This window comes from Sesamum indicum, linkage group LG11 (genome assembly GCF_026168435.1).
Source record: "Sesamum indicum cultivar Baizhima isolate 11 linkage group LG11, ASM2616843v1, whole genome shotgun sequence".
Taxonomy (NCBI): Eukaryota; Viridiplantae; Streptophyta; class Magnoliopsida; order Lamiales; family Pedaliaceae; genus Sesamum; species Sesamum indicum.
This window is the reverse complement of record NC_142667.1, coordinates 15,097,526-15,114,053: the sequence shown is the minus strand read 5'-3', so window position 1 is coordinate 15,114,053 and position 16,528 is coordinate 15,097,526. Positions and strand designations below refer to the sequence as shown.

The following is a 16,528-nucleotide window of genomic DNA, read 5'->3' as shown; positions in this document are numbered from 1 at the left end:
TTGTATGGTGAAATTGGCATGATTGATGGTAAGGGTATAAATCAGCTGGACCCTCAAGAAATATAGAGAAAATAGATGCAAATTGAACAGTGTCTCTGATTTGATTTACCACCAGATAACATTCATCAGTTTGCTACACTGCAGGGAACAGAACTCTGATGAGAAGGGCTAACAGGGAAATTGAAGTCAACAATTGAAGAAAAAGGAAAAAAGAAAAAAGAAAAATGGCCCACAACTTGGACAAATGGAGGCCCATTTCCATGAGTATTTGAAAAGGCCCAAGTGATAATGGGTTGAATTATTAGAGATGGGCAGATTATTAGGAGAGTTGGGATTGATACTTAAAAGGCCAAAACTTGAGGAATTACATATTTCTCAAATACTAGATCAGTCTAGTCTGATTGGGCAAAGGCCATATAACAGATTCAGCCCACATCTTCCTCTTACCGCATTCGGCTTTTTAGTTTAGGTTCTATTGGCCTCATTTATTTGGGTTTTAATGAACTTCTTATAAGCTGTTAATTCTTGTATTTCTTGAAAAGTTATTTAGGGGAACTGTTATTATTATTATTATTTGTGAAAAGTTGGTTATAACTTATGGGTTTGAAGAAAATGCATGTTAGTGGTGTTTTTCAGATACAAAATAAAAATAAATAAAGAGAGTTGATATAATTGATAATTTGACTAGGCCAAAGTCATGTCTCCTTGGAATTGCATCACAGTGGGTGGATGGAGGGCATGATCTACATGTATGCTACTGCTGCTTCTTTTTCATCATCATCTTCTGTTTTGCAAATGACAAAAACCTTCCTGAAGCCCAAACCTAAAATTCCAAACTTAAATGGTAGATTTATTTATTTGCATATTAATTATTAGTAAAAATATTAATTTATATATTAAAATTCGATAGTATAATTATTGATTTTTTCTTTTCTGAAAAAAAAGAAGCAAGGTTTAGCAAGAAAAAAACACAGAGTAGAGGCTTCGAATCAAACAAAAGTCAAATACACAATTAAAAATCTGGCATGCTCTGTTTGAGGGCTTTTTTCACTCAGTAAACTCGGCACAAACAGTCCCTATCAAGACTCCCTCTCAGAGACCACAGAAATTAACGGAAAAACAAAAAGGTAAAAGAACCCTCCTTAATACACACGCGCACAAACTCTCATTCACGCACAACCCAGATTTTACTTTTTTTTATTTTTGGGAAAAAGAACCCTCCCTCCTTCCCAGTGCATGATCTTGTCAAGATTTTGACTTATATAGTTACTATCGAGATTTTTGGGATTTATTTGTGGGAAGAGATGATGAACAGTGCGGCGAGTAATAATATGATGTCCTCTGCATCGGCGTCTGGGAACAACGCGCAGGCCCCGCCGGGTTTGAAGACGTATTTCAAGACCCCAGAGGGAAAATATAAGCTTCAGTATGAGAAGACTCACCCCGCCGGCCTTCTTCACTATGCCCATGGCAAAACTGTGACTCAGGTTGGTCAATTTCTCCTCTTTTTCTAGGGCTTATTTTTTTTCTTCTTATCTTTCTTCCTTTTGCTATTTTTGGCACGTTTATGGGAAGTTTGCATTTTTTATTGGCAATCAGTCGTTCAAGATTTCCCAGAATGTTCCGTTTGTTAATTTGATCGTCTGCTGCCTGTAGTGTGAAGAGATTAGATTTTGGGGATGGTCCATTGTTAGTTCTGACTTTTTGCTAGTGTATTGGGTAAAAGGTTGGGTTTTTGGAATGACATGTTTGCCAATTTGCGGATTTTGAGTTTAGTTGGATGGTTGTCTGTCTAATGTGTCTATTTGATAACTGTGTGGCGTTTGGAGGAGGTCAGTATATGCATGATGGACATTCATCTTTGCAACTTTGGCTTTCTCTTTTTCTTTTGTTTCCAATTTAGAAAATTAGCGAGAAAAGTTTGTGCCCTTTTGTAACCGTGACATGTTGGTTTTTTACATGAAGAGGATAGGATTATAAATGTGACCTTTTCAGGTAAGTCTTTTGCTTCTGTTTATTAAATTCCGCTTCATACTTGCTGTGCTACTGATTTAAGTCATGTTCCGGTGCATGACTGAAATCAATTAATAGTTAAAGCATCTGGATTTGAGAGTTTCTTATTTTGAGTGCCATTTGTCAAGCATTGGAATTATGTAATTCTGCTTGGAAGAACAGATTTAAAAATAATCAAACTTTTGACCGATTCTAGAATAATGTCATTAATCTTCTGAATCAGGTGACGCTGGCTCATCTTAAGGATAAGCCAATGCAGGCACCATCACAATCATCATCAAGTTTGGGTGTAAGCAGTGGTGTGAGGTCAGCAGCAGCGAGGTTATTGGGTGGGGGTAATGGGAGTAGGGCACTTAGTTTCGTTGGAGGGAATGGTGGAAGTAAGCCAATGAGTGGCAACACTACTAGAATAGGATCATTAGGGGCTTCAAGTACGAGTAATATGGTTGGTAATCTGAACTTTGATGGAAAAGGAACTTACTTGGTGTTCAACGTCGGTGATGCAATTTTCGTGAGTGACTTAAATTCTCAGGATAAGGTACTTTTGTGGTTATTTGCACTTTGCTTTTTATTTTGAGATTCATAATTGAATTGATTTAAAGAGGTTTGTTGTGCTGCATAGGATCCTATAAAGTCTATACATTTTAGTAATTCGAATCCTGTTTGCCACGCATATGATCCTGACGCAAAAGATGGACATGATTTGCTTATTGGTTTGAACTCTGGAGATGGTATGCCATTTCTCTCAGAATTTTTGGTAGGATTATATTTGTAATTTACAATTTCTACTCAGTATATTTTGGTTTCTGTGTTTTGTAGTTTATTCCGTATCTCTGAGACAGCAATTGCAAGATGTTGGGAAGAAGCTTGTTGCTGCTCAACATTATAATAAAGATGGTTCGGTTAACAATAGGTAAGAAATTGACTCTTTAGTTTTGCTTCTCTTCAGAAGTTTTCATGCTTTTTATATAGATGTCTCATCTTTGGTGACATCTCTTGTTTGGATAATAACAGAACATGATTTCTTTAAGGATGTTGCTTCCAATATTTTCCTAAGAAAATTTGATTAACAAAATCTTGGTGATTTTGATTGTCCTTGGTGGTGATAAATGGATCATTTTCTGCAAATAATTGAACTTTTGTAGCTTCAAACCATGCCATTGTCAATGAGAAAATGGGTTTATCTGTGACTTTTTATCTGATAGATTAATCTATTTCCTTTCAACAGTCGTTGTACTTGTGTTGCATGGATTCCCAATGGTGATGGCTCATTCGTAGTTGCTCATGCGGATGGGAATATGTATATATATGAAAAGGCAAGTTTTGAAGTTTATTTGGAATGAAACAATTGGGATCCTCTTAATTCCTTAGTTTTAAATTGGTCCCTCTTTTATTTCAGAATAAAGATGGTTCTGGTGATCCTTCATTCCCAGTGATCAAGGATCAAACACAATTTTCTGTATCACATGCACGCTACAGTAAGGTATTGCTAATTATCGATCTGTTTTGGGAACATTATGGAGTAGATTTTCATGACACTATTTTTTAGTAGGGACTTTTAGTAACCTTGTTATTGGGTGGGAAGGACACAAGCTTATGGTATTTCTTATGCTCTTCTTCAGCAGTTTTGAATCACATTATTGTTAGTAAACCTTTATCAGCTTTTGTATTAACCAAATTGGAGATGTTAGAACTATTGTTTATAAAGTTTTTCATTATTTGACAGATTATGGAATGCTTTGGCGTTTCAAATATAAAAAAGTTCTTACCAATATTTACCAAATTTGGTTCTATGCATCAATAAGTTGAGGGAGTTGCGACTTAATGATAATACAGACTCATTAAAGCCTCAGTCCATTGAGAACTTAGTCATTAGGGGCTATATTGTCTAGGATTCTTAGAGAATTGGTTGGTTTTCGGTGCAATCTCTTTGTATCAACTTATGTATTGAATTTTTATTCTTTAGTTGGTTTCACAAGGATATCATGTGCCACATTTTTATTTTTCATTAAAGACAGACCTAGAAATCAGTGGTTAGTCCACATTCAGAGAGACATAGAGTGGAGATTTTGTTCTGGGATTGTTCATACTGCAGCAGCTAGTTTGCTTTCCAGCACCAAGTCATTCTTGGTCATAGACTGCTATTACTGTTGTTCTTGCTGAAATCGTCTTATCTTTATGACTGCAAATGCATGATATATTGGTGTCTGGAGCATTTTGCACTCTAAGTTTTGGAACTGCATGTAATTTGTATGTTTTAGGACTTGGTTTTGGCTTGTTTGTTACCAAGAGAGTTCATTTTGGTAACAACTGCAACCCGTGAGACTTGTTTTAACATTGTTGAACCATAACTTCTCTCTTCTTCTGCTCTTTAGTAAAACCTCCATAGTCTAAATCACTCTTTGTTTAACATCACATGGTTCTATGCAGAATCCAGTTGCTAGATGGCACATATGCCAAGGTTCAATAAATGGCATTGCTTTTTCAGCAGATGGTGCTTATATAGCAACTGTAGGAAGGGATGGTATTGCCATAATTTGTTCTCCTTTCAATATTTTGTTTTTTTCTTGTTAGTTTTCATTTTCCTCCGTATGTTTCTCCATCTCCATTTAAATTGATAATGCAGGTTACTTGCGAGTCTTTGATTACAAAAATGAACAGCTTATATGTGGTGGAAAAAGCTATTATGGTGCTCTTTTGTGTTGTGCTTGGAGGTGAGTTACTAAATTTTCTGTCCGGAAATTGAAGTTCTTTTTGCTTTCTTTCTATATGCAGAGGTTTTTGTTCTCTCAAAAGATTGTTCCCACAGTTAAATTATGTAGTTGATAATGATGTTGTAAGAATATGGTGTAACTAACGGCAAGTGAAACAACAGCATGGATGGAAAATACATCTTGACTGGAGGTGAGGATGACCTTGTTCAAGTCTGGAGTATGGAAGAAAGAAAGATTGTAGCATGGGGTGAGGGACACAACTCATGGGTGAGCTACCAGCTATTATTAAATAAATTGTTTTGCTTTCTAAAGAAATTGCTTGTTGCAATTAACTAGGCTTCTTGACCATGATTTCCGCCGTGAAGTATCAGAAGTTAGATTTCCTTCTGAAGAATTCCATACCAATTTAAAGTTTGAACTAAAGTATACGATTGTAGGGAGGAATAATTTCTTGTGTGCCCTTGACTTTAAATGTGTGATAGATCCAATATTTACCCACAGAATTCGACGTATGATACTCATAGCAGAACCCAAACAGCATAGACACCTGGTTGTTGCTGTTTAGTTTCTCATGTAGTAATTGATGTCCTTTTTACTCATCTTGTGCTTCATGATGGCAGGTTAGTGGAGTGGCGTTTGATTCATACTGGAATGCTCCAAGTTCAGATGGTGTGGGTGAAAATGTCGTTTATCGCTTTGGTTCTGTTGGCCAGGTACCTGAACCATGTCAAAGTCCAATAAATTTATTTGGCTGTTCAACCTGAATCACAAGTGTTCATTCTTCTGCGCCATCTAATATTTGTAGCTCTTTGGTTTCTTCTTTAAGCTCAAGATCAAACTAATAACAAGCCATCACCCAATCAAATTATCCCCTTTTAAGTCTTCCAAGGCATTTGTCTCATTTCAGGTTTGAAATGGAAATGGGTTTTTGAATAACCTAGGGCCAATAAAGGGGCTAATCCTTGACCTTCACCAGGATTAGTTTTACTCATCTTTTTGCTCCTCGTACTATGATGTTTATACAGTTGGCCTTGACATGGATGGATTTTCATTTGACTTCCTTAATAATCTTCTGGTCTGAGAAAAACCTTTTCCTTGTTTGCATATTCCTCTATTGGGAAAAAACATGGACCTTTCAGTAAAATATCTCCTCCTTGGAAATTTGTATATACATTCTGTTTTGATCTTTGGATGATGTAAATCAATACAGTTCATTGTTTAAGACATTACCAGCCCAATAGCTTACATTGCTTCAGAATGTGATAATTTTTGGATAAACTCAATACAAAAATTTGTGTGGCTTATGCTTTTCAGCCTTTGTGTTATGTCATTTAATAACTTAAATGTTATGCAGGACACACAATTGCTCTTATGGGATCTAGAAATGGAGGAGCTCGTAGTGCCAGTTCGTCGTGCCCCTGGCGGCTCTCCTACTTTCAGCACTGGAAGTCAGTCGTCTCACTGGGACAACGCTTGCCCTGTCGGCACCTTGCAACCTGCTCCGAGCATGCGAGACGTTCCAAAGCTCTCTCCCCTGGTAGCTCATCGTGTCCACACAGAACCTCTCTCTGGTCTAATATTCACTCAGGAATCTGTTCTTACAGTTTGCCGGGAGGGCCACATAAAAATTTGGATGAGACCAGGTTTGTCTGAGAGCCAATCAAGTAACTCTGATTCTTTATCGAGTACAAGCTTGAAGGAAAAGCACTCGATATCAGGAAAGGTGGCCGGTTCTAGTTACAAATAATGACTCAAGAATCAATGTTGTGTGGATAAAGCTTTTGCAATTCTAGTTGGAATGAAGAGTGCTGCTTTTGCCATTTGCACAGTTTTTACTGAAAATGACAGAGCATATGATAAACTCATGTGCAGTAAGATTAACTGACATTGTACAGGCAGAGGGCTAAAAGTGCCTTTGGAGTCACCATGAGATTGAGATAGAGTGCGCAACCACTTTGTAAGTATGAGAGAGCTGTCAGAGCAACATTTAGCGATCGATCAAATAATTGAAGTTGCGCCTTTGACATTCTTTGTTCCTTCCCATTTCCTTGTTCTTAGTGGTCCACTTTCCATGGCCATTTTTGCCACAGAATAGCTAAATCTATATGAATGTCTTAAACTTGATTGGCTGGACTCGCCTTTGACCTAACAGAATACTTCTTCTTATTAGCTTGTTCTGGGAGTTAATCGTTTTAGACTATACTATATATGACTGATATTGTGCATGATTGCATTATGAGTTTGTTCTGATTACAATGTGCTATTGATGCTTACTTTGTTCTTCAATTATTAGGTTAGCGTTTGAGGGAGAGCAATGTCTTTAATCAGCCATTTCTTGGAACCGCATAGACAGTGCCGTAACTCAGTAACAGTGAATAATTAGATTAACATGTCTATAAAATGGATGTTAAGTTATATGTTATTCAACAAGTGGATCATATTTGAAGAGAGACTCAGGTAATTACTCAATTTGCATATATTCATGTTACTTTCTACATACAATAATATACTTCACACTCTTCAAACATTAAGAAGGCAATGGAAGAAGAAACACAACCAATCAGGAATGAAGACGTCCAAAGGTACAGATAATATTCACAGTGATTTTTACTACGCCCCTTCTTTTAACTGGACAACTCGTGCTGGCCTCTTCGCCAGGCAGAATCAGAATTTGATGACTCTATGTGTCAACATGAGAATGCCAACACAAGATGTAGCGACAATTGCTACAAGTAGAATAACTATTCTGTAACAGGAATACTTCTGTACAACTGTAAATTTTCTTGTTTTGGTTTCACTAAGATGTGGTTATTCCCTGGCGTCAGCTGCCATGACCACTCCCTTGATTCTGTGCTTCACTTTGGGGTAGTTGTAAACCTGTTTGGCCAGCATCAATGGTCTCTGAAGCTTGGTTCGTCTGTGCAGAATCACCTTCGGTATTTGACCAAGCATTCCATGTTCTTCTCCACTTAAGAATCTCGAAAAGAATGGAAGTTCCACACATTGCACCTCCAAAACCAGCAAATGTTGCAAGAAGAACAGATAGAACTGCTTGCACGTGAAGCTGTAGATCAAGGTCTAATCATGTTAGCTAGCAAATTACTGTAGTAATATCGCATCTCAGATTCATCCATCAGTTCATCTTATAGCAAGTACTCAACACCACTTTAAGGTCACTGGAGTCTTACCACCGAGTAAAAAATATGTGCAAAAAGAACCACCAGCGCAAACTGAATTGTTGCATATATCCATGCGTATCTCTTCCTTACTACACCAAAAAAGCAAGAGAATGAGTTAAAAGAGATGGCAAACCTTACGCTTAAGTTCCAGAAGCAAAGTGGCATACCCATAGTAGTTGATGTCATAGATGCAAGGAGACCTAATATGCAAGAAAAGGGCAAAGATATGGCAATTGCACTGGATCCCATTTTCGCAACCTGCATGCCAAAAGCCATATCATCACTTGAATTTATAACTTTAAAGAGAAACCATCTGTGAAGTTTATTTTTCTGGGTATGGAGCCATTTCACTCACCAAAAGTTGCTCCAGGAAACAAAAATACGCAAGCATGCTAACGATAACAAGCACGGGAACGTCCTGCCAAACCCTATAAATAGTTGCATCAGCCACCAACTTTAGTTATCTTTGGATTAAAAATTCAACATGAGTTTTTCTTCATTATTGGAGCTTGAGAAAAGTTATTCACTTGCCTGTACCGAGTTACTTCAGGCTGACGAGCTCCATGTCCTCGAGTTTGAACATTTTGGATTCTTAAAAGTGTGACAGGTAAGTTCTTGACCTCTTGCTTGCAGACATCACAAGTCTTGTTGCCTTTTATGCTAAACCATTTAACTGCACATTCCTGATGGGCTAGTGCAAGTTCACCTTTACAGCTGCATTCCATCTTCAGGGTGTCTGAGCACTCACCAAGTTCAACCAAGCAGATTCTACAAACAGCTTCTTCTTGAGGGATGTCTTTGGTATAGTTATTGTTCATACCTGAACATAATGGCTAAGATAAGTTTGTATATTGGTTATCAAACGACTGACAGTAGCATCAAAACATCTGTAGAAATATAAAAAAGTAGGCGACCCTTCTTGTTCTTGATATTTCGATGCTCAAAAATACCTCAGTGAATATTAATTGTTTCAAGAATATCCCGATGCTTATTTTGTCTTATTTAATTAAATTTGACAAAATACGTAAGAGCTGTATCCCAATGTGTCGAGTACAGCTGACTTTCAAGAAAGTTTTGTTCAAAGATCTGGAGGTTCCACAAAGACATACAAAAAAACTCAATACAGAAAATTAATCATCTCACCAAGAACCGATTAGAGGATAATTTCTTTCATGTAAAAACTTTACCTATATCAATTGCTACACTAGGTATTGATGTTGCAGCAATCTGCTCTGTTGGTCTTGGAGTAGTAGGAATCACACGATAAATACCACCTAAATAGTCCATCTGTTTCAGGCTTCCATCTTTGTTGAGGACAGGAACTGACAAGGAACGATGCATTGGTAGCTGGTACCCACCTTTCTGCACAATGATGGAATCTGTAAGGTCTAGTCAGAAAGCAGAAGTTGATTGGTTCTAATAAATAAACTTTCTATCCATCGTACCAAAAGAAGATCAAGAAACATGACTCCAATTGACATAATTCAAGAGATAAAATCAACGGATATAGTTCATAAAAAATGTCTTGAGCAAAGTAATAACAATGTGTTTAGAGACAGAGCTCATAAAATTCAACACGAACAAAGACATATAACAATAAATCCACATATAAACTCATCTCATGAAGGAACATTCTAATGCCGAAAGCTACATGCTTCATCCAGTAAAAGAAAAAAAGCACTATCCATTGCAATGGTCATTGCACCAGTAGCAGAGTTTAACTTTGCAAGATTTTTATCTAATAACTATTCTGACAGGAATAATAGAAATAATGAAGGTACAGTATAAAATGACAGTTCTGGAGAAGGAACTCACAGGTACATCAGCTTCAATGTTGGCAATTCCTCCATGAGCTGACTCCGGATTTGAGTGCAAAATAGGCGTAGCTGGTAAGGATGATGTCCTCTTCATCTTGGGTGTGAAAATCTTCGTAAGAGAGAATGTTCTAGCTATTGATATCTTCCCACGCATCTCAGGGGAAGCACCCAGTGCTAGCATGGCATCTTTTTCTATCTCCGAGTTTGTATTCCGGAATTTGAAGTTCAGTTTGGGAAGGAAATTTTTCATGGCTGATTTTCCTTTGGATGACGAAGGGCCTGGAGATCCAATGAATCTAAGTCGGTTAGGGCTGGGTAATGGGGAAAAATTTACTCTTTTGGGAGTTGGAGCAGGTGAAAGAGGCATGTTTATTGTCATCGAATCCTCCATGGATCCCTCGATCATTGCCTTGGGTATCTTTAAAATCAGCTCTTCTCCCCGCTCTTGCTTACTGCTTGATGATTCCTCAGTTATTTCACTCAAATCTCCAGCCTAGTAACAATAAGAAATATACTTAATCCAACCTTTAAGAATCAAAAAAGGTCTTCCCCCAAGTGAATTTAAGTCAGTGATTTAGCATCAATAAAGCAAGGTCAATAAGTTTGCAAATCAGTGCTGCAAAAAGTGCAGGTAAAATTGTTTATGCTCCTATCATACTCCCATATACTTTATCTTCAAGCAAACAAATAATAGTAAACAATCTCCAAACCCAGGACAAATACTCAACATTCACTCTTCAGCATCAACAACAAAAGAACCTTCGAAATCCAAAGGTAAGAAGAGAGTGAAAGCATTTCCTTTACACAAACAAATTATACTCCACAAACTTCCATGTGGTGTCGGTAATAATTTGTACAAGCAAATGTCTAAAGGGCACATCACCCAAACGAAGAACAACTGTATGCTAACCCCAATCACCAACCCCGCTTAATCCATTTTCCCAGTTTTCTTCTTCCACAAGAACACAGAACCGTGTTCAAGAATTGAAGAACCTTGAACATTCAGCTCCATGCTAAGAGCTCCAAGAATTGAACCATAGTTGCAGTTCAAAAAGATTACACTGTTTCAATACTGAAAATTCAATAACAGTAGCACAAAGTAAAATTCGCCATAAAGGGACAAATTCTATGATAAATTTGAGAAAATAATTGCAGAAATATATCTTAAAGAAACAAACAGAGAGCACAGAAGTAAAGGAACAAACACCTTTGGGGCTTGAGGAGGTGATAAACTAACAGAGCTGTTGTTCTTGGGAAAGCCCTCATCATTTTTGTTGGTTAAGGATTTCCCTTCAGCAGAGTCCATAATTGGACACAAAATATGACACCCAGAACCAAAATTTTCCTGAATTTACTGAATAAACAAGCTTAAAACAATTACATAACAGAGAAATACTGGAAGTAGAATCAGAGAGAGAGAGAGAGAGAGAGAGAGATTTTATTTTATTGTAGTAAACTCTCTCGCCAACTTACGAGTAGTACAAATCTATTATCTGACAAGTGAACAACCACGTTGTGCTTTCTCTTGCAGCGTGTGTGTGTGTGTTTCCCGTTTTTTATAATGTTTTTCTTTCCTTTTCTTGGACGGAAAGCTGATATGTATTTCTTGATTTCCTTCGGTTTCTATTCGACGGATTTTGTTCTAAGAAGGAAAGCTGATGATTTGTTTCTTGATTTTCTTCACTTACTCCTCACTTATCCACAATCTAACTATTACACACCTTTTTACCTCTTAAGATATATTGGGGAAAATTGAATTATGGTGTCCAAAATTTGGAATCAACCAACCATAAATTCACTTTAATTTCTATCCACTTTTAAATAAAAGTCCCAAAATTTAATTGCATTTTGGTGCAGTTCAGTTCTTATTTTAATTTTTATCAATCATGCTTCTTTAAATATACAATTCATATCGGAGTTTATTTCAATCTCATTTTATTTTATAATTAAAAATAAAAAAAAACAACATAATAATACTCAAGCAGATAACCTTTTAATCGTGAGATTCCAACTCTAGTTACTCAAGAAAACTCTAAATTGGTCAAAGTTGATCAAAATATGACGAGTGATGGAGCATCTCAACTGCATTCACACACACACACAATTAGAGACATGGTAGCTAATCAGGATTTGGATAATAATGAGGAAAGTTGGCTTTTGGAATTTCAAAGGCCAAAGTCTCATCCTCACTTGAAGGAGTGGAATCCCTATATACAACTTATAACCTTTTCTTATTCTTTTATTTATAGATTAAAACTCAAACCCACCCCACATTATGATTTTATTAAAATTTATGTGCAAACAACAACAACCACTCTTTTTCATAACATCAACATTCAACTTGGATAACTCATCTTATCCTAAACTATATATAATTATTTTTACAACATATGATAAATTCTAACACCCTACTATATATTGAAAACTTTTGTATTCTTTTTTGTCTGTAATTCTTATTTAATGGCATTTCACACCGTTTTAATATTAAGTTCGATAAAGAAAAATGATTAAATTGAAAATTGATTTGAGTCTATTGCAATTTATGTAAGTTGTGGAGAAATGCAATTTGCAAGAACACGAGGCTATGCTAGCAAATAAAATAGCAATTAGTGGGAAATTATTGGTTGACTATAGTCTAGTAGGAGAGTTTTGGATGTGTAATGTCAACTTTATGGGCTCTAATCATGCAACTACCAAATGTTACCATTTGGGTCATTATCAATCATTACTCACTTTCAGTGGATAGTGTTCAAAGAACCCCCAAATCATATATTATTCAGTGCGAAATTAACTTTGAGTTAAAGATTAGTGGATGATAGACATGGATGTCATATATTGTCTGCCCCCTTCCTACCCTGTTTATTTGTCTTCTCATTTTTAGTTTTAAGTGGAATATGTGTATTTTCAATTTTGATGTGAAATGAACTTATACTTGAATCAATTAATGAGATTATACTTTAAATTGATTGTGATATTAAATTAATATATTTTTAATAAAAAAATACGTTTAAACAAATATTTTTTTTTATTTTAAAAACTGAAAATAAAAACATAAACACACAAGAATTCATGTAAACAAATAGACACACACAAACATATACATATATTGATAGAGAAACAGAACTCAAGATGTGGGTCTCGTCCCAAGTTAACTTAGAGAGAAATAGAATTTTGAATCATTTTGTACATACTTTGAATAACTTCAATATTTCTATTTTATTACAGATGAATAAAATGTATGGTGTAGTATGTCAATGTATAATCAATGTCAAACGGACTGAACCCTGAGAATAATGAGATTTTGCAATCCCATTGTGGAGAATACATTTGGACCACTCAAAGGCCCGTCATCAATAGGAGCTCATTGCCATGTGAATAGAAATCCAAGGGTGATCCAACCATGCACTTCTCAGAATCATCCCTGAGCTACACCAGGTTTTCTGTCTGCTTCCTAATGGGATCATGTATTGGTCCCATTGCTGATCTTGATCTCCAAAAGACGCTCAACTGGCTGTCTGCATATCGGGCACCTGTTCGTCTGTAACGTCAAGACCTTTGCACACTCGCTGCACATGCACTACATGAAGAATAGCAGACTCATTAATCTACTGCTAACATGAACCTTACCATAGATTGATTCAGAAATCGAGTGTTAAATGAATGCCAAATGTCGGTCGTATTCAAGGAAATTCTTATTTGTTTGGTAAAAACAGACATAAAATATGTCCAGAGAATGAGGGAGGAAAAGGGTACCATATGCCGACAGGGAAGGACTGTAGTGTCTGGGGCTTCTGAAAGGCATATAACGCATCCCTTTCCAGGGTCATTCCCATCGAAATCATCCTCCACTGTGTTTCCAATTCCATAAATCTCTTGTAATTCATACCTCATGCCGGTAACCCATAGTATTTGCTTCACCACCTTAACATGATATTCCCCTTTATCTTTCTCAAACACAGCCTGAGTTATCTGGGAGTTTGGGTATACACTGTCTGGTTTTCCACTTGGCAAGGCCTCTGCCATAACAGCCAGAGGGTAGACGTTCTTGTCACTGTTTTTTGACAATTCTCGCTCGTGAAAAGCTGAAAGATCTATCCCAGTTCCAGAGGGTTGTTTAAATTTTTGGGCTAAACCTTGTCGGAAATGCACGGTGATGGGCGGATGCAGGTTTTCTTTCATTGGAGTAAGACAACAATCTTCACCCTCCTTTGCAAAGAAAAGTATGGTTATGCTGCATATAACAGGAAATCACAACTTAAATTTACTCATGAACCTGGGACAGAAAAGCATCCAATTTACTTGGAAGAAAAGACAATTGAAAAATCTCCATAGCTAATACATAAGTTTGACAAGCAATATCTTAGAGAAGAATGGAATCCACTAGAGTTTTTTAGCCCAAGTTATGATTATTGAGCTTTCGACCAAAAATATCTCAAGAATCCAATCCCACTCCTTGAAAAGCACAAAAGGCATTTAAAAGTGGAAACACAAGAGCATTTATTAGATTGAACTTTGATAATATATTGGTCTGATCAATCTGTGAACCAGCCCCAATGTAGGTCAGATATTCCGGCATTCAGGCTCAGTTTGCTCCAATCAGAGAAACGAAGACCTCAAAGGAGTACACGTGTGTTTAGCGTCATGTTACCGACATCAGCTTCGTACGTCAACAACAAAAATCTGAATAATCAACTTGAAAATAACATAATGCACTTCACCACTCAAGTGTCTACGAGGGGATTCTTCGTGGAAATTTGGATATATTAGCTCATTGAGGTGTGAATCAGACCTCATTAGCCAACCTTCAAAAGATTGAAGCTGACTCCCGGCTCAGCTTGTTTATTCCTTCACCAACTAATTACTTCAGCAACTAACATAGCTACTACAACAATAAACATAGGAATTAAAATACAGTAAAACACTTGGGGTATGATAAAAAATAAAAAAACAAAGGGCAGAACAAAAGAGCATCATCATCCAATCATCAATAAACCCCACAGAATTTACAGGAAAAAACAACCAACAAAAAATCAAACATGGAACGATACCTCGCGGCCACCGTCGCATCGAACGTGAACGTCACAAGATGCTTGCCAGGATTTCCCTCATCAGGTTCGATTCTTAGCGTTTCCTTCTTCACATTAACATCATTCCTAATCGTGACCGCCTTCTGATGCTCCACGTACGCCGAAGGCCGCGTCATGGCGCCAGAGGAGGAACCCCTGCCAATCAAATTAGCATGCGTGGCCAGCGGTGGAATCGGCATCGCTGTCGGATGCGGATAATAACGCGGGTACTGATAATACTGGGCAAGGTCGGGGTTGGAATTCTGTGGAGGGTAAGGCGTCTCAGCCACGAAAGCATACCGCCTGGGTCGCGGAGGCTGAGGCGGCGGGTGGGAGCGGGAGCTGGCGGTCCTTCTACGTCCCTGCGCCCTGCGGCTCCCAGTATTACCCATGATTACAAAGGAAAGGGCAGAAACTAAGTAGAATATGAGTTGATGTGAGAAATGTTGATGGAGGTTAAGGTAAGGTTGGGTTGGCAGTTGGCACCTGACATGAAAGAAGACACGGACACGCTTGAGCTTGACGTTCACAACAATGTCCATCCATCCTCAATTCCTTCACTCCTTTTTGCATTTTTCTCTTTGTTTCTTTCATTAAATTCAACAACACATCCGGAAGGCAGCAAAATTTGAAAAAGACCCACACAAATTTTAGTTAGTGTGTTGACTAAAATTTGAAAAATATCATAAAAATCAGACAAAATTAGTTGATTTCTCAATTTTATTAATCGAAGAATTAAAAATATAAAGAAAATAAGAATTGAAATTAGAAATTTAATAATTAAGACTAAGGTTGGTGTCCATAAATAAGTTCAATATCACTTTATTTGAATTATTGTAATCTATCATGATTATTAACTATATTGATTGAATCAACGTATTATTCAAAAAAATAATTTATTTAAAAATTAAAAACAATAAATAATATGTTTTGTCCAGAATGGAGCGTATCCTTTACAATGTGGGCCTCCATGTCTTTCCGGGGTTTGGGCGTCATTAGGCCCATTGAAAGCTCAACTCAAACTTCAACACCGGACTCCAGAGAGGTATATACAAAATTATTTTTTTTAACCTCTCAAAAAAAGTTTAATTATAATTTCGAATTATCAATAAATAAATAACCCATTTATAGTGAATATCCATCACACTATCTTTTAGCTACTGATGCCTCAAGAAATTTCATTTAATAAGAGTTTATAGGTTCGAATTCTATTTGTTTTCTTCATTTTAAATTATTATGTATTTAAGTAATTTTTCATATAGAAATCCAATAATAAAAAAAATAGAGTTACATTTTAAAAATATTACAACTTGTATCGATTCAGGAACTAATTAATTATAAAATTGGACAAAAATGAGTTTACAGAAGAGTTCACTTGTTATGTAAGTTGTACTAAATATATATGTAATGCAACAATTCTCAAATCAATAAACATAAAATTATTACTATTGTCGTTGTAAAAAAAATCACTTATTTTCACATCTATTTATAGATCGTAACTATCAATTCATTATTCTTTTAATACATATCAACTTTGAAATGACCCAACGTATCATCATATGCCAAAAAATTCCAAGTAATATTTTGGTGCGATATGATTCAAAGTCTAATGACTTTGAAAAAATTCCCCATCTTGGTCCCCCCAACCCTAATTGTTGGAGTAGAATGATAAATAAATATATTATATTATAATTTGATAAAGTTCCACACTATTAAATTATGGTTCCATATTTGGATTA

The 16,528-nt window shown here is 36.4% G+C and overlaps 3 protein-coding genes across 6 annotated transcripts; 1 reads left to right on the top strand and 2 right to left on the bottom strand.

Annotated features, from left to right (window-relative positions):
* Positions 1-1,054: 1,054 nt before the first annotated feature.
* LOC105174318 (Transducin/WD40 repeat-like superfamily protein) lies at positions 1,055-6,963 on the top strand. The gene is made up of 11 exons (XM_011096374.3): positions 1,055-1,487; positions 2,237-2,551; positions 2,636-2,744; positions 2,833-2,926; positions 3,242-3,329; positions 3,413-3,496; positions 4,444-4,537; positions 4,640-4,727; positions 4,889-4,994; positions 5,348-5,440; positions 6,082-6,963. The coding sequence occupies exons 1-11, from the start codon at positions 1,305-1,307 to the stop codon at positions 6,472-6,474; spliced, it is 1,647 nt and encodes a 548-aa protein (XP_011094676.1). The 5' UTR covers positions 1,055-1,304; the 3' UTR covers positions 6,475-6,963.
* A 204-nt stretch (positions 6,964-7,167) lies between these two features.
* On the bottom strand, positions 7,168-11,308 carry LOC105174317 (uncharacterized). 3 transcript variants are annotated; one of them, XM_011096373.3, is made up of 8 exons: positions 10,931-11,304; positions 9,722-10,216; positions 9,093-9,268; positions 8,438-8,719; positions 8,262-8,334; positions 8,074-8,164; positions 7,916-7,995; positions 7,168-7,791 (listed from the first exon to the last, which is right to left on the bottom strand). In XM_011096373.3, exons 1-8 carry the CDS (start codon positions 11,027-11,029, stop codon positions 7,549-7,551), a joined length of 1,539 nt encoding a protein of 512 aa, XP_011094675.1. In that variant the 5' UTR covers positions 11,030-11,304; the 3' UTR covers positions 7,168-7,548. The 3 variants fall into 3 exon arrangements, with proteins under 3 accessions (XP_011094675.1, XP_011094674.1, XP_088731988.1); XM_011096372.3 differs by having other exon boundaries at positions 8,438-8,726; positions 9,094-9,268; XM_088875862.1 differs by having other exon boundaries at positions 7,916-8,164; positions 8,438-8,726; positions 9,094-9,268; positions 10,931-11,308.
* A 1,487-nt stretch (positions 11,309-12,795) lies between these two features.
* Positions 12,796-15,424, bottom strand: LOC105174316 (putative E3 ubiquitin-protein ligase LOG2). Of its 2 annotated transcripts, XM_011096371.3 has the most exons (4): positions 15,276-15,424; positions 14,772-15,158; positions 13,477-13,954; positions 12,796-13,300 (listed from the first exon to the last, which is right to left on the bottom strand). In XM_011096371.3, the coding sequence occupies exons 1-4, from the start codon at positions 15,329-15,331 to the stop codon at positions 13,184-13,186; spliced, it is 1,038 nt and encodes a 345-aa protein (XP_011094673.1). In that variant the 5' UTR covers positions 15,332-15,424; the 3' UTR covers positions 12,796-13,183. The 2 variants fall into 2 exon arrangements, with proteins under 2 accessions (XP_011094673.1, XP_020553740.1); XM_020698081.2 differs by having other exon boundaries at positions 14,772-15,419.
* Positions 15,425-16,528: the final 1,104 nt, after the last annotated feature.